The sequence below is a fragment of the Ictidomys tridecemlineatus genome, chromosome 5 (genome assembly GCF_052094955.1).
Source record: "Ictidomys tridecemlineatus isolate mIctTri1 chromosome 5, mIctTri1.hap1, whole genome shotgun sequence".
Taxonomy (NCBI): domain Eukaryota; kingdom Metazoa; phylum Chordata; class Mammalia; order Rodentia; family Sciuridae; genus Ictidomys; species Ictidomys tridecemlineatus.
In genome coordinates, this window is record NC_135481.1 from 46224225 (window position 1) to 46249167 (window position 24943).

At 39.4% G+C, this 24943-nt stretch overlaps 3 protein-coding genes across 5 annotated transcripts in view; 1 reads left to right on the forward strand and 2 right to left on the reverse strand.

The window, feature by feature from the left end:
• Slc12a6 (solute carrier family 12 member 6) overlaps positions 1-15581 on the reverse strand; it is a 96429-nt gene extending 80848 nt beyond the window's left edge. For both annotated transcript variants that reach the window (XM_005337143.5, XM_013363698.4), the window contains exon 1: positions 13988-15581. In XM_005337143.5, coding sequence (XP_005337200.1) covers positions 13988-14258 — 271 coding nt within the window. In that variant the 5' untranslated portion in view covers positions 14259-15581. The remainder of the gene's footprint in view (positions 1-13987) is intronic.
• Positions 1-24943, forward strand: part of Nutm1 (NUT midline carcinoma family member 1) — a 40745-nt gene that overhangs the window by 7424 nt on the left and 8378 nt on the right. The window contains exon 2 of one of the 2 annotated variants that reach the window (XM_078049896.1): positions 5331-5440. The gene's annotated coding sequence lies outside the window, so the exon portion shown is untranslated. Of the gene's footprint in view, positions 1-5330; positions 5441-20915; positions 21320-24943 lie in introns of those variants that run through there. The other variant, XM_040274188.2, reaches the window with a different exon arrangement.
• Nop10 (NOP10 ribonucleoprotein) lies at positions 19991-20822 on the reverse strand. Its single transcript, XM_005337146.5, has 2 exons — positions 20675-20822; positions 19991-20341 (listed from the first exon to the last, which is right to left on the reverse strand). Exons 1-2 carry the CDS (start codon positions 20726-20728, stop codon positions 20201-20203), a joined length of 195 nt encoding a protein of 64 aa, XP_005337203.1. The 5' UTR covers positions 20729-20822; the 3' UTR covers positions 19991-20200.

Sequence of the window (24943 nt, forward strand, 5' to 3'; positions counted from 1 at the left end):
GATCCTCAGCACCACATACCAACAAAGATGTTGTGTTCGCCGAGAACTAAAAAATAAATATTAAAAAAAAAAATTCTCTCTCTCTCTCCTCTCTCACTCTCTCTTTAAAAAATAAATAAATAAATAAAAATAAAGACAAGTTAAATAGAGTAAAAAAAGATTGAAACAAGGGTAAGTCAGTGAAAATTTATTTTCAACATAATAATTAGCTAATTTTTTCGGGGGGCGGTACTAGGGATTGAACTTTGGGGGGCACTTAACCACTAACCATGTCCCCAACCCTTTCTATTTTTTATTTTGAGACAGGGTCTCCCTAAATTGCTGAAGTTGGCTTTCAATTTATGAGCCTCCTACCCCACCCTCCTAAACCCCTGGGATTATAAGCATGGGCCACCATGCCCAGCTCTGTTAAATTTTTACACATTGTTATTCTTTATCCTGAGAAATCACTCAGGTTCAGACCAAACCCTATGCATTTTTTCCTCTTATTCTTGGAAACTGAGAACTATTACCATACAACTGAAAGCTAAAAAAATAATCTAGAACCATATAATCTTTTTTTAAAAATTTTTTTGGTTCTGTCCCTTAAATCCAGGGACACTTTACCACTGAGCTACATCCCCAGCCCTCTTTATTTTTTGACACAGGGTCTTACTAAATTGCTTAGGACCTCAGGCCTGGCCTCAAACTTGCAATCCTCTTGCTTCAGGCTCTCGACTTGCTAGGATTATAGGCATGCACCACTGCACCTGGCTAGAACCATATAATCTTATTGCTGAAATGGTTCTTAAAAATTACCCAGTAACTGGGCTGCTGATGTAGCGAAGTGGTAGAGCACTTGCCTAGAACGTGTGAGGCACTGGGTTTGATCCTCAGTACCAAATAAAAACAAATAAAGGTATTGAGTCCATTTACAACAACAAAATTTTTAAAAATTATCCAGTACTATTCACAATGAATCCCTGATGAAGAAAACTTCTGTAATAAGTGAGTACTAAGCAAAACACCTAGAAATAAAAGCTACATGTATTTAGAAAATATGAGTTGTGACAGACATTGTTCTGTTCATTCTTGAGAATATCCTATATGATGTTGAAGCTGGGCACAGTGGCACAAGACTTTGATCTCAGTGTCTTGGGAGGCTAATGCAGGAGCATGGCAAATTTGAGGCCAGCCTCAGCAACTTAGCAAGACTCTGTCTCAAAAGGAAAAATAAAAAGTGCTGGGAATATAGTTTAGTGGTTAAGTGCCTCTGGGTTTTCAATCCCTGGTACCAAAACAAACAAACAAAACAAAAAAGGGGGCAGTCTAATGTTAAAAATTTTGTTAATATGTAATAGCATTCATTATAAAAATAAACATGGAAATAAATTTTACCAAAGGCACCAGGATATTATTTTAAAAATGGACAAGTATATAAAACCAGGACTATAAGTACAATACACTATAAGCAAAGAAAGAAAAATAAGGAAAAAAAAAAAAAGATTTACAGATATTTGGGTCAAAACATAACTCTTCATTAACTTTAGGACAGAAACAACACAACTAAATCACTAGTTGTCCTTGTAACTCAGTACTAATACTCTGCCCTAGACATTTGCACATCATTTGTATAAATGACAACGAAATATACATCTTTAGCCAGATTTCTTTTGAGAAACAAAGAACCAGAGTTTACCAGGGAACATGTCACCATCTTTTCCTTTAAATTTTTCCTCTAATGCTTCGAATGCCAGGCAAAATAATAGCAAACATGTCCTCAGAGTATAAAAATTACATTTTTTTTCTTAGAATGGCTTTTTATTTTTTAATTTATTTTTTTAAAAAATAAATGACAGTGGAATGCATTACAATTCATATTACACATATAAAGCACAATTTTTCATATCTCTGGTTGTATATAAAATTTGTATTTGTTTTAATGCTGCTTCTCTGCTATACAACTGTAGTTGAATAACTGAGTTCAATAAGATTAACCACTAAGAAAAAACATACTATTAGAATCACACTTGCCCAGTCTCAAATCATTACTCTTTGATATATTACTTGTCAACCTTGGGCAGGTTACTTAACTGTTGACTGTATTCTCCTGGATAGAAAAATTTCAACTTAGTATAGAAAATAATGACTTGTAGGGCTGGGGGCATAGCCTGGTGACAAAGCACTTGCCCAGTATGTGTGAGGTCCCAGGTGTAAACCAGCAGTGCAAAAACAAACAAAATAAGATACTGACTTGCATTCAAGTGGACAAGTATCAAAATTGATGATTTTTCAAGATGGGGGAAAAAATTAACTTCCTCTACTAGGGAGGAATTATTTTTTTAAAATTTCCTACTGATTCTTAAAATTTTTATTTGGAATGTAGCACACTGCTAAACCAGGAAAAAATTTATCAACCCAGCGTAATCTTTTGAATGTTTCCTGGTATAATTAGCTAAATTGTAAAAATAAGTATTATTTTTGTCTGGAAAAAAAAAAAGGAACTCAAAAGAGTGTAGCACAGAGGTGTAGCACTTGCCTAATAATATGTGTGAAGCCTTAGGATCAATGCCCAGTACTGGAAAAAAAGAAAAAAAGTTTAAATATGGCTAATGCAAATGAGCTCAAAATAAAATAAAGGGAAATTTTAAATTGGATTCAATTTCTCATAGCTCCTCAAAGTGAAAATATACAAACCTATTCAAGAGTTTTTACTTATTATTTGGGCATGTGCACCTGTAATCCCAGCGCAGAGTCCAGTTGATGCAGAAGGATCAAGTTCAAGGTCAACTTCAACAACTTAGTGAGGCTCTACCTTAACACTTAAATGTTGATATAGGGATGTAGCTCAGTGGTTAATTGCCCCTGGGTTCAACACCCAGTACCAAAAAAACAAACAAACAACAACAAAAAAAAAAAAAAAACAGAGAGAAAGAAAGAGAAAGAGAGGGAGAGAGAGTTTTTACTTATTAGTTTTTTTTTCTCTTTTTCATAAACTAGTAATATGAATAATGAGTAGTCTTACCTCAGAGTGAAAATAGACCTGTCAAAATGGGAGACACTCAAGTACCATTTAGCCAAAAACGAAAGGTACATACCAAAACTTAACAAAAACTGCCAAGTGAGTATGAATGCTATCAGCTGAATTTCTCAAGGCCAGTAGAAACAACAAGGAACTAAAGGCAGTGATGCACACAGGTAATCCCAGGGACTCTGGAGGTTGTGAGGCAGGAGGATTATAAATTTGAGGCCAGCCTCAGCAATTTAGCAAGGACCTAGATAACTCAGTGAGACCCTGTCTCAAAATAAAAAGTAAAAGGGGCTGGGGACTTAGCTCAGTGGTAGAGTGCTTTTGGTTCAATCTCCTGTACCAAAACCAAACCAAACCAAATAAAAACCTAACAACAATGACAAAAAAACAGTAACCAGGATTAGCAATGCAGTAATAAAAATGCAAACCAAAAGCTGCCACAGATTAACAAGGAAACTGAAGACTGAAACCAGCTAGCTCTGGGCTAAAATGACAGGAATATTTAAATAAGGGAGGGGGGCTAAATTAGGACTGAAACCTAAATATACCTACTATATATTAATACATTTTTTGCTTTGTTTCTATGCTTTTCAACTACAAAAGCTTCCATCTTTAGTTAAGATGTCTATGGTAACAAAACTTCAGGTTTTACATAGCTTCTCAGACTAACTTATTTAGATTATTGACGTGCTTCTGAAATCCTGTTAACTGTAGGTTTTTCCACTAATTTGAGTAACTTAAAAAAAATTCTTCAGCTGAGTGTGACAGCACATTCCTTTAAACCCAGCAACTTAGGAGGCTGAAGCAAGAGGGTCACAAATTTCAGGCCAGCATGGGCGATTTAGCAAGATACTGTCTCAAAAAAGCTGGGTAGTTCAACCCAGTGCCGCCTTGCCCCCATAAATAAATAAGAAATAAATTCTTGGGCTGGGGATGTGGCTCAAGCGGTAGTGCTCTCGCCTGGCATGCGTGCGGCCCGGGTTCGATCCTCAGCACCACATACAAACAAAGATATTGTGTCCGCCGAAAACTAAAAAATAAATATTAAAAAATTCTCTCTCTCTCTCTCTTTAAAAAAATAAATAAATAAATAAATTCTTGGGCTGGGGATGTGGCTCAAGCGGTATCGTGTTCGCCTGGCATGCATGAGGCGCTGGGTTGGATCCTCAGCACCACATACAAATAAAATGAAGATGCTGTGTCCGCCGAAAACTGAAAAATAAATATTAAAAACTTCTCTCTCTCTCTAAAAAAAAAAAAAAAAGAAAGAAATTCTTCAAAAGTAAAATGTGGGTTTGTGGGTTTAGGGATGTCTCAGTGGTAGTACTGCTTCTCTAGCATGCCTGAGACCATAAATTTTATCCCCAGCTCTCTAGCTCTGTCAAAATAAATAAATAGATAAATAAAAATAAATTAAAAAATAGTAAAATGTACCTGAGTATGTACACCTTAGAGCTGAACAAATATTAAAATATTTTCTTTTAATCAACCATTGAACTTCTGCAGTTAGCCAAAGTGCTGTGTTTATATATCTGTATGTGCTGTACATTTTACAATTTTGTGTTCATACCTTCAAATGTAATTGCTGAGATTCTACAAAACACACCTAATCAAAGTTTTTGTTTTGTCTTTTTGGTACCAGAGATTGAACCCAGGGGTCCTTAACCACTGAGCTACAACCCCAGCCTGTTTTTTATGTATTTTATTTAGAGAAAGTGTTTCAATGTGTTGCTTAGGGTAGCTTTGAACTTGGGATTCTCCTGCCTCAGCCTCCTGATCCACTGGGATCACAGGTGTGCAGCATCGTACCTGCCTTAATAAAATTTTAATAGATTATGTTCTTCTTTTTCCATTTATATGTAATTTATAAAATGTAATTAAATGGTATTTTTAACATTCACAAAACAAAATGCTTTCATAATTCCTACAATATAGTTCTCCAAACTTTCAAACCTACTGTAAGAAACACAAATTACCAAAGACTTAAACGCATATAATTTGCATTATTCTTAAACAATAAGCCCACCAGATACAGCTGTCCACAAAGGCAGTGGCCAAAAGGGAGGAAGACTGAAATTCAGCTTGCCTTTTTCCAGTGAAGCAATGAGCTTAAAGTTCTTGGCAATCCAGAGGTATTTTATTAGGCGCAAAGGGCAAAAGGAGAAACAGACAGGATGCAAAAGTTTAGAGCAAAATATTCTCCTCACAGAGCTGGGGATATAGCTCAGTTGTAAAACTGCTTGCCTTTCATGTGCAAGGCCCTGGGTTCAATCCCTAGTACGACACACAAAAAATAATAATAATAATATTGTCTTCATAGATCATGACAAGTTGCCTTAAACTTCAGCATTAGAAGCATTCCCCTTGGAGTCAGGCATGGTGGCATCTGCCTGAAATTCCAGCAACTTGAGAAACCGAGGCAGGAGGATGGTAAGTTCAAAGCCAGTCTCAGCAATTTAGCAATTGCAAGCCTCAGCCTTTGGAGTGGCTGGGATTACAGGTATGTACATGATGCCTGGCCTTAAAGTTTTTATTATAGACATTTTCAAACAAAATAAAAATTGAGAAAATAGTAAAAGCTTTTACTCCATTTCAACAAATTATAAACATTCGCTCATCTTATTTTGTCTGTCTATCCCCAACTTTTTTGAGGGGATGGGAAGTAAGGGAGCCAGAGGAAAGGCAGCTGGAGTATATTTTATTTCACATGTAAAGACTTAATATGTATCTGTACAGGTGAGGGCTTCACATTACCACAATGTCATAAACCTAAGAAAATGAACAATAATTCCTTAATATTATTTAATACCATGTATATATTTACACTTCTTAAACTCAAATGTCTTTTTTTTTTTTTTTGAGTATCAGGTATTGAACTCAGGGGCACTCAACCACTGAGCCACATCTCTAGCCCTATTCTGTATTTTATTTGGATGTAGGATTTCACTGAGTTGCTTGGTGCCTTGCTACTCACGATCCTCCTGCCTCAGCCTCCTGAGCTACTGGGATCATAGGCATGCACTACTGTGCCTGGCTCCAAAAATGTCTTTTTAAAGTTGTTGTCCATTCACACAAGGATCCAAAATAAATCCACACACTGCATTTGGTTGATGGCCTCTTTTTATCTGTAATAGTATTCTCTCCCTTCTCATCACATCTTCCACCCCATGCCACTTACTTGTTGAAAAATCTAGTTATTTAATAAAATCTCCCAATTTCTGCATTTGGTTGATTGATTCCTGAGGTGTATAGTAGTATTAGTATATTATAAATTTCTTTTGGGAGTAATCTGTACCCAATTTAACTTTACAATCAGTCAATTCATCAATTATAGTCCGTCCATCCCCTCCCTGTGGGCTGTCTTGAGAACTCTGTTGACTTCCTGGTATGGAATCAATGTATTAACAAGGACGTTCTTGCCTGTGGCACATTCCTGTAATCCCAGAGGCTCAGGGGGCTGAGGCAAGAGTTCACAAATTTGAAGCCAGCCTCAGCAATTTAGTGAGGCTCTAAGCATCTTTGTGAAACCCTGTCTCAAAAATAAAAAGAGCTGGGGATGTGGTTCAGTGGTTAAGCACCCTTGGGTTCAATCCCTGGTACCCCCCCCCAAAAAAAAAAACAAAAAAAAAACAAAAAAAAAAGCCCCCACAAACCCAAAGAAGACATTTTTTGTTTTCATTTTTTGCAGTACTGGAGATTGAACTTGGGTGCTTTTATCACTGAGCTACATCCCTAGCCCTTCTTATTTATGGCCCCCCCAATCTGTTGAGATTGGCCTCAAACTTTTGATCCTCCTGCCTCTCAGCCTTACAAACCCTTGGGATTACAGTCATGCATCACTGTGCCCAGCAAAGACAGACATTCTTTAAGCAAAAAGAGGCACTATGCATGTTATATGCCATATGGATATGTCACAATGAAACCTCTTGATTTGTACAATTAATTTGTGCCAGGGCTGGGGATGTGGCTCAAGTGGTAGCATGCTCACCTGGCATGCGGCCCGGGTTCGATCCTCAGCACCACATACAAACAAAGATGTTGTGTCCGCCAAAAACTAAAAAATAAATATTAAAAAAATTCTCTCTCTCTCTTAAAAAAAAAAAGGGGGGGGGCTGGGAATGTGGCTCAGGCGGTAGCGCGCTTGTCTGGCATGCGTGCGGCCCGGGTTCGATCCTCAGCACCACATACCAACAAAGATGATGTATCCGCTGAGAACTAAGAAATAAATATTAAAAATTCTCTCTCTCTCTCTCTCTCTCTCTCTCTCTCTCTCTCTCTCTCTCTCCTCTCTCTTAAAAAAAAATTTGTGCCAATAACTACAATTGCAAAATCTTTGTAAAAATAAAAAAGTATAATCACTGGCCATCAAGTATAGAGAAGAGTAAGAAAAAATTTGTGGAATATAACTAAAATGTTTTGGATAAATGATACTGAAAAACTCCCCTTACCCTTATTTTTAAATCAGAGGATGCTATCAGTTAAGCTAAGATACCAAATAAATGTGTTTTTATAAAGCTATATATCTTACACAATGTAACAGTTCAATATTTGAGAGCCAAAACATAAATAGCATTAAAAATACAATATAAAAAGTATGTTTAAGAAAAGCATAGTTGGGGCTGGAGATGTGGCTCAAGCGGTAGCGCGCTCGCCTGGCATGCGTTCGGCCTGGGTTCGATCCTCAGCACCATATACCAACAAAGATGTTGTGTCTACCGAGAACTAAAAAATAAATATTAAAAAAAAAAAAGTGGTCACCAGTGATTGGCAATATAAAATATTCACTTATTTTGGTTTGGGACAAAAAAAAATACTAAAAACTTAGAAGTTCATTTGAAAAGTATATTTTATAAAAGTGCTTGGTATTTTGAGATCATGTTCTTATGAAAAGCAAAATACATAGCTTTCCAAGTTTCTTAGTCAAACAATCTGCTTTAACTCTAGCATGAGAGGGTAAGACTTACTGATAACATTATAGAATAGGTAGATCAACAGAACAGGTTAAACTTTCAAGTGTAACGTCATGGCTATGAGGGCAGATATTCTGTTAAGACCTACCTACATTTAAAGAAAAAAGCCTGCTGTAAATTAACCAATGAGGGAATTTCTGCTCATCCTTCAAAGCCCAACTCAGCTGGAAAAGTTTTTCCTATACATGTAGCATTAATCACTCTTCCATTTTAAGCTGTGGACAACACTGACTTCATTCAATTCATTTGAAGAGATTAAAAAAAAAAAAAACTGAAGGGGGCTGGGGTTGTGGCTCAGTGGCAGAGTGCTTGCCTCATAAGTATGAGGCACTGGGTTTGATCCTCAGCACCACATAAAGAATAAATAAATAAAATAAAGGTATTGTGTCCATCTACAACTAAAAAAATATTTTAAAAGACTGATGAGAGTCAATCAGAATCTATGAGGATGGCACCAGAATAGAGGGGTTTTTTTAAAAAGCTCTCTAGAAGCCAGGTGTAATATGGGTATACTTCTGTAACCACAGCTACTCAAGAGGCTGAGGCAGTATGATCATGAATTTGAGGCCAGCCTCAGCAACTTAGTGAGACCCTGGATCAAAAAATAAAAGAGGGGCTGGGGTGGTGGCTCAGTGGTAGAGTGCTCGCCTAGCATGCATGAGGCACTGGGTTCAATCCTTGGTGCCACATAAATACAAACTAATGTATCCACTTAAAACTAATGATAAATAAATATTTAAAAAATAAAAAATAAAAGAAACAGATTATTCCACCTGGATCTGGTGGCACATACCTGTAGTCCCAGCATCTTAGGAGGCTGAGGCAGGAAGATCACAAGTTCAAAGTGAGTCTCAGCAACTTATCAAGGCCCTAAGCAACTCAGTGAGACTCAGTGAGTTGAATACAAAAAGGGCTGGGGATGTGACTCAGTGGTTGAGTGCCGCTGAGTTCAATGCCTGGCACTGCTCCCCAAAAAGATTATTCCAATAAAAAGCTCTCTACATTATTTCTATATACAGCCTGATGAAACATCTACTGTGCTGTCATACACACCTTTAATTTGCCTTTAACACAGTCTATTTTTGTCTCTTTTTTGTTTGGAAGCTCCTCAACTCAACATTACTGAATATAAATTATGTGGGGCACCACACATTATACTAGGTGCAAATAAATAACTCTGTGACCCTGTCCTTAAAACCTTACAGTTTGGTTGAGAAAGTTAATTTGAAAATAATAACAACAAAGTGAAGTGATATAGGTACTATAGTATCTCAGGAACACTAAGACTCAATTTATTCTTTCTTTTTTTTTTTTTTAAAGAGAGAGTGAGAGAAGAGAGAGAGAGAGAATTTTTAATATTTATTTTTTAGTTTTGGGGGACACAACATCTTTGTTGGTATGTGGTGCTGAGGATCGAACCCGGGCCGCACGCATGCCAGGCGAGCACGCCACCACTTGAGCCACATCCCCAGCCCTCAATTTATTCTTTCTGGGTATGGTATTGAATCAGAACTTATAGAAGGGACTTACAGAAATATTTTTGCATCTCTAAAATCCCTCAAAAATACTTGGTAAGGACCATCTGCAAAGGTGGCATATTTAGATCTCCTTGACTCACCTGGCTTTTATTTCTATCCATTTCAAGACTCTACTCCCAAGTCTGCTTACTAGATCATGTTAACATAGAAAATGCTCTACCTCAAACTGTTCACTCTAATATTCAACCCATGACCACAATATTTAATCTTTTTACATTTTTCACCATAATTTTACCTCATCAAATCCTCCACTATATCTCAGTTCATTTTCATTTATTGTATTTTTGCATATTTCTATTGTTGTAATTATCCAGCATTCATTATTATATAAAAATGTGTCTACTTTTTCTATTAGATATAACTTTCTTTAGAACAGATAATAGATTTTCTTTCTCAGTCCTGCATCCTTAACATCCAGCACAGTGCCTGACCCAGAAATACTCAATAAATGTTTAGTGAAGGAATAGAGTGTTCTGGCCATTTTTGCCACTACATTATGAGCTCCCCAAGACAGAAACTGTATTACCTGCATACTATCTATAATTCACACCAGAGTGCCTCACACATATCAAAAGCTCAGGTAGTATTTATTGAATTAGGGCCTTTATAAGGTTTTAAATGTTCCCTGATTTTCAGTATTATTACTTTAACAATAATTTAAGTTAACTACATAGTTATTAAGCAAATGTAAAAAGTTTATCACAAGAGATAGAAAGGCAAAATAATTTATGAAAGAGCACTATGTAAAGTCAGGAGGTCTGGGGGCTGAAGGTGTAGCTTAGTGGTAGAGTGCTTGCTTAGCATCCATGAGGTGCTGGGTTCCATTCCCAGCAAAACATACATGCAGTCGGGAGGCCTGTACTTCAACTTTAACTTTGCTACTAACCATGTGATCTTCAAATAACCATCTCTGAAAGTCTTAATTTTCTTCTATATTAAAAAAAGGGTTGATCAGAATTAAGAGTCTAGATCATCATCTCCAACTTGCTAAAAAACCTGTTATCCAAGTAAAATATACAATATAAAAATTGAACCAGGCTTGGTGCAGTGGTACACACCTGTAATTCCTAAAACTCAGGAGGCTGAGGTAGGAGGATCACAAATTTAAAACCAGCTCAGTAACTTAGTGAGACCCTAAGCAACTTTGTGAAACCCTGTCTCAAAAACAAAAAATAAAAAGGGCTGGGATGTGATTCAGTTGTTAAGTGTCTGTGGGTTCAATCTCTGGTACAAAAAAAAAAAAATTGAGCTGGGTGTGGTGGCACAGACCTATAATCCCAGCAGTTTGGGAGGCAGTGGCAGGAGGATAAGTTCAAAGCCAGCCTCAGCAACTTAGCGAGACCCTAAGTAATATAGTGAGACTCTGTCTCAAAATAAAGATAATAAATAAAAAAGGGCTGGTGGCTCAGTGATTAAGTGCACCCGGGTTTAATTCCTGGTATGTACAGGCACACATAAAAATTGTACATGCCTTTGTGAATTGTTTAGGTAAAAAAAAAATTCCACTTTCAACTCTGTTTTCATAACTCATTTCCCAGAGAATCACTCTCAAGTGTATCTCTAAGGCATTCTTTATGCATAAGCTAATGCAGTACTGCATCAAGATTCTTGATTATACCAAGTGGACAGGTCTATAAACTCTCATAAAAACTTGCCAAAATGAAAGAAAAACTATAAATTCTTTGATTATCTATTCAGAAGGACAAGAGTAGAAAAATTAAAACAAAGTATTTAAAATTTTATGTGTCACACTATATTTATGTAATATGTAAGTAAAAGGCATATAATGAGAAAACAAACTAAAGGATGTTTGATCCAGTGGTAGAGCACTTGCTTAGAATGCTCAAGGCCCTTGAGCACCACCAAAAAGAAAGAAAGAAAAAAAAAAGATGAAAGAAAAACAAAAGAGAAGACAAGAAAAAGATTCCAGATGTAAAGTTCCTTTACAGGAAGAAATGTAGAAGGCATGGGAACTGTGGGTAAAGGAGAATCATATCGATGTTACAACCACCAGATAATACAAAAAGAGCCATAAAATTCACAAATTGTAAATAAAATAGCAAACACATCTTTTAAAAACACAGAGCTTAAGGTTAGAACCAATTGTACAAAAGGAGGTAGCTGTTTTCCTATACTAAATTCAGTCCAGAGACAAATATGGACTAAAATTAGGTCCTCAAGTCTCTTGATAACAGCATCCTCTGAAGATCTACATCTAAATCTAACCAGACAAAAGTGAAATAATTATAATTCCAACCAGCTGCCTCTAATAGTGGTAAAAATGTATCACAAGATGATAGTTATCCTGATAATTTTTTAAAGTATAGAATGAATGAGAAAAAGCAGGTTACTGAGGAACTAGGAAGCTAGATTCCCAAAAATAGGGAAAAAATGCTATCTAATAGCAGAACTGCTAATTTCCCTTTCATCTGGATACCAAAGAGTAGGGAAATTTAAGTAAGGAATGTGTTACATAAAGAGCTAAGCTTTAATTTCTGTATCCACATAAACAACATAGATTTCACCTAGATAGGTCTCCAGTTTTACCTGAAGAGTGTAAGACTAAACTGCTCTAGACTGCAAGGGATGCTTAAAGATAACAGGAGCCTGGAGAAGTATCCTCTTCTGTATGTCTAACACATTATTCAGAGAGTCCACTTTTTTAAAAAAGAGTAAAAATACAATTCTATAACATGTAAATTACAAGTCTAACAACATTCAACCATAAATTACCTAATAATAATTATGATATAAATAATTAACACTGTTATAGTCTCTGCTTGGTCTTTACCTGGTCTTTTTATCCTGATATGAATAAAAACTAAAAGTACAATTTAGAATTATTTGGAGAGACAGAGGAAATGATAAATTATTTTTTATTCCATAATATAATTTTAACACAGTGTACATATAATTGGGTAAGGTTTGTCAAGAAGTTGAAGAGAGTTAAGTCCAGGAATCAACCTGTAGTATTTTCATAAAAGAAGAAATGAGTGGGCTGGGGTTGTGGCTCAGTGGTAGAGCGCTTGCCTACCATGTGTGAGGCACTGGGTTTAATTCTCAGGCACAGCATATAAGTAAATGAATAAAATAAAGGTCTATCAAAATCTAAAAAAAAAAAAAAGAAGAAATGAGTAAATTCTAGAACTACAAGCTTTACCAAATCTACCTTATTTTTAGAAATTAGACACACATACAGAATTAAGGAACTAAACTCATTCTGGTTTCCTGAACTCTTTAGGTTAAGAGGAACAATATTTTCTGACACCAGAAAATGTTGTCACCCTTACTTTCATAAGTCAGTGGCTGAAGGTATGGTTTTCAAATTTGAGTAGAATATCCTTTTGTTTTGTTTTATTGTTTGTTTACTTTTGGGTACCAGGAATTGAACTCAGGGGCACTTAACCACTGAGCCACATCCCCAGCCTTTTTGTTTTTCATTTTGAGACAGGGTCTCCCTAAATTTCTTAGGGCCTTGAGAAACTGCTGAGGCTGGCTTTGAACTCGCAATCCTCCTGCCTCTGCCTCCAGAATTGCTGGGATTATAGGCATATGCTTTGCTTGTCCAGTCTTCAATTCTTAAGGGAAAAATTTATTACTAGAAAGATTATGTTAGAATACAATATAAAACTGAGTATAATAGCAGTGTAGCAGTTTCAATTTATTTACTTTGGAGTCTGAAAAATGTTATGATCACTCCATTCCCATTAAATCAAATGAAAATTTCCAAGTTAGCTGACAGGCTGGTTTAAGAAGCTAAAATTCTGCAATGGTCAACATGACCCAGAGGTAGACTGTGCTACTTTCTGACTACAAAGACTCAATACAGTACTCAGGTCATTTCATCTCAAGCTCAAAGTGACAAAAATCAAGTGGGAATCTAAAAGCCTCCTTAGAACTTCTTCATTTGGCAGTGACAGGACATCAGATATTTTCACTACTGCCCTGGGTGACCTTAGCTACTTGAACCACTGTCTGTATAAAAATATAAGTTTGAAAAAAGGAATTTTGTGATGCAGTATTTAAATTTTTGAAAGAAAGCCACTAAGATATGATCAATAATTTCTCCTTGTAATTGACCTTAAAAGCAGACTATAAGAGTTAAAGCCTCAAAACTGGCAAGAAAGCACATCTCCAAATCACTAAATTTTACCCTTTAGGATTTTCTTGTAAAAAACAATTCGTTTTCACCAAAATAAACATTTCAATTCTAAGGAGGCGAAAATGAGGAAGTCAAAATACGCATTTACTTTCTTTCTTGCTACACACCTTCCCACCTAATAAACTACTACCGCATTGACCCATTATGGTAACCATTATTCCAAAGGGCCATAAGCATCACAAAAAGAGGAGCCATCATTGGTTCCTAATGATTACAGTAAAATGGGAAAATGCCCTCCCAGTAGATGGTCACCCTGTATAAATAACCCCATAATAAAAGTATCCTATTCTCTTGAGTTTCTACTTACCCTCCGAAACATCCTGGGGGTTAGAAGTCCGATCACTGGCAGGATCCAGGGCAACAGTTGCCAGTGAAGTGGTGGCCCCAGACATCTCACTCATGGGCTCACTACGGCTTGTTTCGGGCACACTCTCCCGAGAGCTAAATCTTACTCGAGAACTAGATCGAGAGCTGAGATCCGGGCTAGTATCTGACAAACCTGGAATGTCATCAATCTTTGTTGGTGTCACCATGAACCGAACTGAAGCCATTTTGGTGGTGGTTTCTGGAGGATGCATTTTTCTTTTCCTTTTTAACAAAGAATAAGGAAAAACCTCACAAAAATCTTCCTCCCACACTAGCTACTTTTGATTGCAAAAAATAGAAAACTTAAAAAAAAACAAAAATTACCTTGATTCACATCCCACAAAAAGCCCCGAATAAGAATCCCATGCAGAATTCGAGCTTAGAAAGTGCACTACCAACAGCTGAAAATATTTTTTGAGAAACAAAAACATAAAAAAACAATGTCAATCTTGTGTAACTTTGCTCCTTCAGAATGAAGAGCTTCCTAGCTATCTCCTCTGGTTCAGAGCTGAGGGCTCAGTGCCATGGTCTCACAGCTGCAGGTGAGGCCTTCTATACCCCTCAACCCTGGGTTTCTCTAGAGCTAGTTAGTCTTTTATCTGGTGAGTGTTCCACAGTCCTAGCTGAGCAAAGTGCGTGCAGGCCCACCCTATTCAGGAGAATACAGCGTGGATCAGATTGAGAAAAGGTGTGCACCCGGCCACCTGTTGTGTATCAGGTGAATACCCCACAGATCTGGCTGGGAGGAGGTGTGTGAAGAGCCACCCGATGTTTTTTAAGTCGATAATCCACTTGGGTCTGGTGGAAGAGATGCGCATGCATAACGGGGAAAATAACCCACACACTGTATGGAGAAGAATGAGAAGGGTGAGAGAGCAAGATGCAGGGCAGAGCGGATTCCTGCCTCCAAGAGGTTGCGGGGGTGGCACGCCCGCTCTTCTTCGGAAGACAGGTCCTTGGGATCTGTAGGAGGCAAACTAATCAAGACACCTCGGACAGTAGTTTGGGGTCGTGGCAGATCGTTGCTAGTCCGCTGAGCCCACAGTCAGCTCCCTGAGTCTCTGCTGCGTGACAAGACGCGCCACCCCTTGGCCGCGAGACGCTTTCTCGACCCCGGCGTAGGTCAGCCCGGTATTTCTTGGGTCCTACCCGGACGAGACGGCCACGCAAAGTGGCCCTGACTGGGCAGGAAGGGGCGGCAGGGCTGAGCAAGACGAGGTCGCAGGTGCGGGCTCCAGCGCCAGCTGATGCGGGTGCGCGCGCAGCTGTTGTTTACTAGCCGGTAACTGTTTCAGAGCCGCGGTGCTTAAGAGGGCTCGGGCGGCGGATAGGGCGCCCCCTCCACGTCCAGACGCCAGCGTGGCCGTTACGTGACCTCGCCGCCCCCCGCCCCGGGCCCGGCGGGCTGTGCCCGCGCCGCCGCAGCCCTCCTTTTCCCTCCCCGCTCGTTCCTCATTCGAGGTTAACCGTCCGGAGAAGCCAGGGGAGCAGTTGGAGGGCGGCACCGTCCCGCGGGCTCCTGGAGCCCCGCCCAGAATCTTCAGCCAGCACGGCGCGCAGCGCGCCTGCGTCCGCCCGGGCTCAGCGACGAGGGGCACGCCGGGAACTGCAGTCCGCCGCCCTCGAGGCGTGCGGGGGAAGTTACGCCTCCCTGCGGGTCACTGAGGTGCACACTCGCTCCCAAGACCTCAGAGAAGCAGGCGAGGGCCCTCAGACTCAGGTCCAAAAGCTGTTTCTCTTTTCTAAGAGCGTCTCTGACAACCATTTGTGAATCCTTACACTTAAGCCTCCCTGTACCAATTCTTAGGTATGACCCTCATTGTAACTTTTAGGGAGAGTTCTTTCTTTTATACTCGGGATTGAACCCAGGAGTGCCCTATTACTGAGCTACATCTCAGGCTGGCCTCTAACTTGAGATCAATTCGCCAGAGATTACAGGCGTGCACCTCCATGCCTGGGTATGTAGAGATCTTTCTAAAACATTGTATCGCACGTACACGATTCTGTATGCTTCATCGCCGCCCCTATGTTTCCGTCCTACTATTCAAAACTTTCTATGTTCATCTACTGGTCAGATTTAAAATTTTATTAAAACAATTTTAATAACAGATAAAAAATTTTATTAAAACGTCTTTAGAAAATTCATTGAGATATTTTCTCTTGAATCAATTCCCAATGTTTGTCCTATCACAATTACTGTTTCTGGAATATTTTTCTTGTTTACTTAGTGGCGACTTAATAAATACTGGTTCATCAATGTTTTGAATTTTTTCTATAACTTTGATCAAAACGTCTAAACTTCAGAAACTAGCCCCCTGCTTTGTCTGGGTTCTTGCTCCTTATAAGTGTAAATATTTAAGTAGTGTCTGCTTTAAGACTTGACCCTGGAAATTCCGTTTTATAAAATGACTAAGTTCAAAGTCTAGTTAAAAAGAATCTGGTAACAAAAAGATAAATTCTTATTTAAAATCTAAACTTGGGGCTAGGGCTTAGTTTGGTGGTACAGCGCTTGCCTGCTATGCCGCAGCACAGGATGGGGAGTAGGGGGATAAAAATTTCCTCAAACTCAGTTCTTTACAGAGCCTGATTTTTAATTTAGGCTTACAGCTTTCTTACTTGAGGAAGCAAGAAATCCATCTCCCAGATGGATCATATTTTTTTCCTCAGGCCCATTATTGCTGATGCAAACCTCCTAGACTTTCTTTTATAAAGGAATGCTGGATCTTTGCCTCCCTTGGTACCGGGAACTGAATCCAGCAGTGCTTAACCACCAAGCACATCCCCAGCCTTTTTTATTTTGAGACGGAGTCTTGCTAAACTGCTGAGGCTAGCCTTGAATTTGCTATCCTCCAGTCTAAGCCTCCCCAGCTTGTGGGATTATAGGAATGGCCACATTGCCCGGCTTGAAATGCTGAATTTTTATACTCAATTTTTTTTTCTTTACCATAGCCTACTTGCATTTCAACCTGCTTACCTCTAACCAGCAGTAATCAAGATCTATAAATAAGGCTTGGCTGGGCAAGGCTGTAATTTCAGTTATTCTGAGGCCGAGGCAGGAGTATTACAAATTCCAGGACTGCTTGAGCAACACAGAGACAGTGTCTCAAATTTTTAAAAAATAAAAATAAAAAGGGCTAAGGATGTAGCTCAGTGGTAGAGCACTCCTGGGTTCATTAATCCATAAATCTCATGTTAATACCCAGGGGACTCTTTTTTTTTTTTTAATTAACAAAACTGGGGATTGAACCCAGAGCTTTATGCATACTAGGCAAATGCTCTACCACTGAGCTATATCCAAAGTCTTTTTATTTTGAATCAGGGTCTCCCTAAATTGCCCAGACTGGCCCTGAATTTGGGATCCTCCTGCCTCAGCCTCTGGAGTAACTGGGATTATCCACAGGGGTGCTCTGCTCCTAGGAGATCTCTTAAACCCTTGGTATAGTCATGCCAATTTGCCTTTTCTATATTTATTAGGAATATGTCCAGATTAAATTATTTTTTTTTAAAGAGAGAGTGAGAGAGAGGGGGGCACAGAGAGAGAGAGAGAGAATTTTAACATTTATTTATTTTTTTCTTAGTTCTCGGCGGACACAACATCTTTGTTGGTATGTGGTGTTGCTGAGGATCGAACCCGGGCCCCACGCATGCTAGGCGAGCGCGCTACGGCTTGAGCCACATCCCCAGCCCCGAGATTAAATTATTTTTATTTCAGTCTATACAACTGGAGGCATAGAACAAAGCTAATCTTTTGTTTTTTTTAAAAAAATATATAAGATAAAAACATAATTAGCCAGGTGCACTGGCACAGGACTGTAATCCCAACTACTTTGAAGATTAAGAGAGGAGGATCCAAATTCAAGGTCACACTGGACAACTTAGAGGGACCCTGTCTCAAAATTAAAAAAAAAAAAACAAAAAACAGCTGTATCCCAGCAATTCAGGAGGCCAACACAATAAATTTAAAAAAAAAAAAAAGGGCTGGATGTAGTTCAGTAGTAGAGCATTTGCCTAACCTGTGAGGTACTACTGGGTTCAATCCTGGATACCAGAAAAGACAATTTGGACTGCATTCAATATTGAAAAAAAACTGGCAGAATTTACCTATTAACTTTAGTTGTTAAAAACTTCCACTGCAGATCCTTTTTCTAGTCATCTGCAGTTTTTAACACTTCTTTTTTTGTTATCCTGTGGATTAAACCCAGGGCTTGCTGGGTACAGTGGCACAAGCGTCACCTGTAACCCCAGCAGCTCAGGAAGCTGAGGTAGGAAGATCACAAGTTCAAAGCCAGCTTCACCAAAAGCAAGTGCTACGCAACTCTGTGAGACCCAGTCTCTAGCTAAAATACAAAAAAAAAAAAAAGGACTGGGGGTGTGGCTCAGTAGTTGAGTGCCCCCTGAGTTCAATCCCCAGTAGCCCCCCAAAAAAAACGAAAACCAAAACAAAAAATAGGGTTTCTCTACCACTGAGCAACACCCCCCAGCAATTTCTTTCTTTTTTCTTTTTCTTTTTTTAAATTTTGAGACAAGTTCTAAATTGCCCAGGCTGGCCTGAAACTTGTGCCTCCTGCCTCAGCCTCCTGAGTTTCTAGGATTATAGGAGTACATTATTATGTCTGGCTAACACTTCTTTATCCCTTTAACAGGATAAGATTAATTTTAAAGCTCTCACATGCAATGCTAAAAACCCTGTAAATGAACCAGCTAAGAAATAAAATTACAGAGCCAAATATCTCATTTCACCATTCTTGTACCTGATCATGTCTTCTGTTAGTCATGGTCCAAATCCATAGATTTTTTTCTATTTCCCATCAGCACTCAACAAATATCCTGAACTTTTTTTTTTTGCCTGAATGGTTATTCAGCAGAGTCCAAGACAAACACATCTACCCCTTTCCAAGGTTAGTCTTCATAAATGACATATGTGCTAATTTAAGTTACATCTGCTTCTGGAGCCCCGACTTTTTATGTGGTTGAAAAAGATTGCAGAATTACAATACAATCTCCACAAAGCAATTTAAAATCAGTGGCATTAAGCAAATGTATTCAGACCAGTATCAAAAGCCAGGAATGAAAAGACTGGGAAATAGTTGATTAACTTGAGGATAGGAATAAGCAAACTAACATTTCTTGACTGTCCATATAATATTTTACCTCACTATCACTCTAATATGAATTAATATGATAAAAAAAAAATTGCTCCATGATTGAAATTCAAGTCCTGAGAAACTTCTAGCACTCTTTTTAAAATTAAGCCCCAACAGTAGTTTGAAAAACAAAAATCCCTGCTCGAACCTCTGATACTTCATCTTTTAAATTAAAATATGTGGGAAGTTCCACATAGTTCCTAGCTGCCAAAGAGACAAACTAAAGGTAGGTATGTGTAAAAAAAACAACTAGAGAGAACTAAACCTAGGAGTATTTCCAGAGGGAGAACAAGTAAGTTTAAAGTCATTCCTATTTATATCAACTGGACAAACACTGTAGATACATTGAGATCCACTACTAAACCCTTTCAATTTCAAAGTTGGGAGAGAACTTAGAAAATAGAGAAAAAGAGAACTAAATAGGTTAAGTAACATTATCAAAGTTATACAAAGAGAGGAAAATAATATGAGTGGCCTGACTTCCAACTGACTGCCTTCACTCTAAAATACGTCTAAATATTATATTTTAAAAAAACTCAGTTTGAATCTAAACATGTTAAAGGAGCAAGAAATTACTTGGATATTTTTCAGTGAATACTGACATTTCTGGGAGTCTTTCTCAACCTCTTCTCCATCCCTAAACTGTCCTGTCATTCACTGAACACCGCACTACAGTTACAGGCAATAACTGAAATTTTTCTTTCAAGTGGTCTTTTTATAACCACCAGTGGTAGTCTCTCCCTCATCCTCCTCTCATTAAAAATAAAAATTACCAATCTTTTCTTCAACAAAACAGAAAATGAGCTCTTTCAAATCATTTTATCTTTAATAACATGGCAATAATTCAAAATATGAAAAACGTGTTCCCTTTAAAGAGGATGCCACCTTGATGGCCTCATACAAGCATGATCAAAGGCAATTGGAGGAGACTGGATTCCAAAGGGCATGGGTGGTTGGGTTACGGATTCTTCGAAGCAGGCGACAGACGAAACATGAAATTTAAGGGACCCTCAGAGAACAGGGCGCGGTTGCTGAGTCATGAGCACCTTGAACCTTTTCTTGATGGTGATTCGGTGTCGCGAGTATTTGTCGTCCGGGGAGAACCGAGCAGGATGGGCTGAGCAGGTCTGTTGTCCCATAGGGTCAAATTTCTGCTCGAGGAAAAAGGAAAATGATCTCAATACAAGAGTGATGAAGTAAGCCTGGGGATACAGCTCAGTTGACAGAGTGCTTGCCTTGCATGCACAAGGCCCTGGGTTCAATCCCCAGCACACACACAAAAGAGTGATGGGACTTGGAGAGAGCAGCACCGAGACACGACGGTCAGATGGAGAAGCTGCGCACTGCGTTTCTACCGCGCCTCGGTGCCAGACTTTCTGGTATCCCGCACCCAGACAAGCAGCTCAGAGGCTGGCCTCAACCGCTCTTCCCACTTACGAAAAATGCTTCTCGTCATGCCCACTTACAACGTTTCCTCTTCTTACCTTCAATGTGTAGACTCGATCTCCTTGCTCATTGAGATAATACTGGAGAAACATGACCACGTTTAAACCCGAGGCTCCAAGTCCGTCTGCAACACGTGTCTGTCAATTTCCTTCCTGTGTCGCCGGAAGACTGCCCCGAGGGATGCCGGGAAATGTAGTCCATTTTTTGCCTTATATTCAGCAGGCCAGAAGAGGGCACAGTGGTGCAGCATTTGGCCTGTGACGCCAGTTGCAACCTTGCAGGCTTTCTAAGACCCATAAAGTGTGCCCACTATGTGCCAGGTACTAGTAGTCGTTTGAGAGAAAGGTAGGGATGGATGTGAACTGAATATTGCTGTGTGCAGTCCTGTCTTTATCTAAAGATGCACACCCATTTCAGAGGCAGTGCCTTGCTAATGTCTAGAGAAACAAGGGCTCTGGGATTCAGAATCCTTTTAACCCTAGGGAAGAAAAAAGATCCCACTTTTACATCCGGTTCCTCCGCTTCATTTCAAAGTATTGGCGGTAAAGAGTGCATGATGGGTATTCGATATTCTGCAAAGCGAAGAGAGCGTAAAGTTATTTTATGAAGTTGGTGATGTTCTAGTAGTCGAACCAAGATTCAAACTCAGGCCTCTTTACCGCAAATTCAACGTACTTATAGTGGTGAGTAATGAATTATAGTGTCCATTCTAGTAGTATATCAAACTTTTAAAAGAATGTAGAAATTCTTCTTATAGGATTCTAAAGAAATAAAAATTGGAACCAAGTTGTCATTTCAGAGATGATGGCAGAGACGTTGGGACATGTTGATTTTGTAACCAGAAAAAACTGAAAAAATATTATTATTATTATTATTATTATTATTATTTGGAGACAGGATCTCACTAAATTGCCCAGGCTGACTTCAATTTAGAGATCCTCCTGCTTCAGTATTCAGAGTCGCTGAGATTATAGGCTGTAGGCGAGTGCCACTGCACCGGTCTAAAGAATAGAGTTCGCATTTGCTTGTAGTTGCTTAAAATATCTTTGCAAAGATCCACAAGAAACAGAAGATATTGGTTTCCTTTGGGATAGAGAATTTGGTTTCAGGGGAAAGTAGTGGGCAGAAGACCTTGAGGTATATTCATTTTGCACAGTTGACTTTTGAACCATGCTAATGTGCTACCTATATAAAAACTGTAAAAATAAAGCAAAACAAAGGAAATCGGGGTGCGGTGTTGCATGCATATAATTGCAACGACTTAGACTGAGGCAAACAATCACAAGTTCCAGGACAGCGTTGGCAATTTAGCTAGCTAGGTTCTTTTTTTTTTTAAAAAAAAAAAAAAAAAAAAAAAGGTGGGGGAGAGGAGACAATTGGGAATGTAGTTCAGTGGTAAAGAGTCCCCCACACACACACCAAATTCAAACACCATGTTGAGGGGAGAGCAGTAATTTAACAAAATGAAGTACTTTCTGGACTTGCAGTTTTAGTCTACTTGGTTTTATTAAGGCTGTAGTGTCTGTGGACTGCAGACCTTATGGTAATGGGTGTTTGGGGACTACAGGGCAGCTTTCAAGAAAGTAATATGTTCACAGGAGTTGAAGGAACACCCTGAATCATTTGGGACGAGTCTAATTTTAAACAATTAGTTCCCTTGATCCTTTAATTTTCAGAGTATGTGCTTTGAATTGGTTGAGGAACTATAGTCATCCTTGAATTAAGCCAAGGGCTTATCCCAACCTGCTATTAATAGGAAATCAGTTACAGAACTGGGTGGGATTGAAGGGCATAGAATTAGATATATTGGTGAAGAATTGAAGTACACACAGTTGAAAGGTAAACTGCACTGTGTTTGGCATTTGAGAAGGGATATTTCAAATTGCCCTAAAGAGGTACACATAAATGTGTTGCCAATTCTAGTTTGGAGGAAGTTCTAATTTTTGCTACTTACTAGAACCATTTGTGGAATATCTCCCTGCCCCCACTCCACCCCACAACTCCCTCCCCTTCCCCCACTGCAGAATACTTGAGTCCTAGATTCTAGTTCTATTTTGATCAAATCTTTGCCCTCCCTTCCTTGGATACCTGTGTATCTGTTGGTGCCAGTCACTCTCTGGGACCTGGACCTGTCTCATTCTGGAGGCTTCTAGACAGACACAGTTAGTGCCCAAACCTGGGAGATGGCTTCAGATGGAGGTAAGTTTCAGGTGGTGGGGGAGGATCCCTTCCATAGGCTAACATCCTTGGGGATTCAAATTTGCCCCTTCATCTGGGGACCAGCTCTTTAAGCTGATCTGGAGCTACATGAGATACTAACACCTCCCCACCCCTGCTGCCACCAAAGGCTAGGGAAGAAGATTTTGCCATTAAGATTAGGGACTGAGGAAGGAAAAGGGCCTCCTTGGAGGTGAATCAAGGCTCCTCAGAGGAAACATTCTGAGTATAGGGAATGGATGGCAGTTAGTTAACAGCTTGATTCTCTGAAGAGGTACCATTTCAACATGTATCTGTATGGTGAGGGCAGAGCCATGTGCAGCAGCAGTGGCACAGAAAAGATCCAGGGAAAGGTCCAAGTTCCTGAATCTTCTTTAGGCAACTGGAGCCCAATCTAGAATCTTACCTTGAGAGAATAGAGCCAGGGTTTCTCTTTATATCATGACGGGAAGTAGGATGATAGGTGTGTGTGTATGTGGGTGGGTGTGGGGGCAGAAGTAATTAGGGTAGGGAGAATTAGCTAAAGAACTGTTCAGAGGTGTTATCCATTATAGGAGCACATACTCCTGGAATTGGGGCTGGAAGGTATATAACTGCCCCTGCTCAGAGCTTTACAATTCCTTCCATCCCCGGAGGTGGCTTCTCTTTCAGCTCAGGGTGCAGTCTTTATTGATTTGTCAGGGCCAGAGGAGGTGGGTCACTTCAGCCATGGTGAAAGCTGAGGCTTCCCTGAGATACTCTTGGTGTGTCTACCTCTGTGGAACTCAGGCCTTACACCTATTTCATTGTGGTTGGTACTTCATGGCAGGTCTTGGTCTCCTGTTGTATGGCTAAGATGATTTGAATGTAAGTTTGCTCATATCCATTTCTACTTCCTGGTCAAGAAGCAGAATTGGAGGGTTGTTGGTTTGTTGTTGAAGTATTCTTTGTAAGAAGGGGAGGAGGGGGCTGGGGTTATGGCTCAGGGGTAGAACGCTTGTCTAGCATGTGTGAGGCACTGGGTTTGATCCTCAGCACCACATAAAAATAAATAAATAAAAGTATTGTGTCCAACTACAACTAAAAAATAAATATTGAAAAAAAAGAAGGGGAGGAGAGTAACTTGAAATTAGGCTACTTATGTTCTATTATTATTATTATTAAAAGTTCCAGAAGGTATAGGTCACATTAATTCAGTACACATTTGTGTGCTTATCCCTGGTTTCCTTGACTGGAGTCCACATGGCTCCTCCTCTGCAGAACCTGTGTTCTGGACTTCAATTGTCCTCTCCTTAGCACAGACTCAATCTCATGTTCCTGTTGTGTCCTAAGTTTCTGATATTAGGAGCTCTAAATAGAAGAACTACAGATAGTCTGCATCACCATATTTTAATGTGTCCAGCATATTATTTACAGCTCTAGATACCTCCTTCCCCCTACTGCCCTCCCCTCTCCATTTCCTGGTCCTTATCTAATCCTCTCTAGTTATCCCTGACTGTTATGTAACAAAATTTCTGGGAACCAAACATCAATCCACACATCTCCTTCTGGGAACTGCACTTCCACAGAGCAGCTGGGAGCAGGAGGTTTGAATGTCTTATTTGGAGTTGGTGGGAATGGTGTATGCTGGGCAGGATGTGCTGTAGGGTCTGAACTTCATGAATTCAGAAGAGTCAGTGCTCCTTATCATAGATTGCATCTTTCTTCTGTTGCTTTAGATTAGGAAAGGAAGTGAAGGAGATTGTAAGGAGCATCAGGAAAAGGAAAAGGAGGAGAGGTTGGGCCAATAATCTTTTTGGAACCACCACCTTCTTAAGGGCTCTGTGGGAGGAACCAGAAGTTTTCTTGGACTAGTTTCTTTACTGCACAGGTGTCAACTCAGATCCTTGTCTTAGTAAATAGCATATGGGACTCACAGGGAAGGTCTGCCAGGAATGTTCCTAAAGAAGCTCTCAGAGGTGGTGATGGTTTGGGCTTGCCTTTTCCTGGCAGACAGGGGTCTGTGTGCCTTGTTGAAAGAAAGCAACGTCTCTAGTTCAGTAATTCTCAACTGGGAATAAGAATATCAAAATAATTTGGGGACTGAAATCCCAGCAACTTGGGAGACTAAG

Coding starts and splice junctions, on each gene's coding strand:
- Nop10 (XM_005337146.5), bottom strand. CDS start 20,728: ATGTTTCTCCAGTATTATCTCAATGAGCAAGGAGATCGAGTCTACACA. Junction 20,342..20,674: donor ATCGAGTCTACACATTGAAG/GTAAGAAGAGGA, acceptor TTCCTCGAGCAG/AAATTTGACCCTATGGGACA.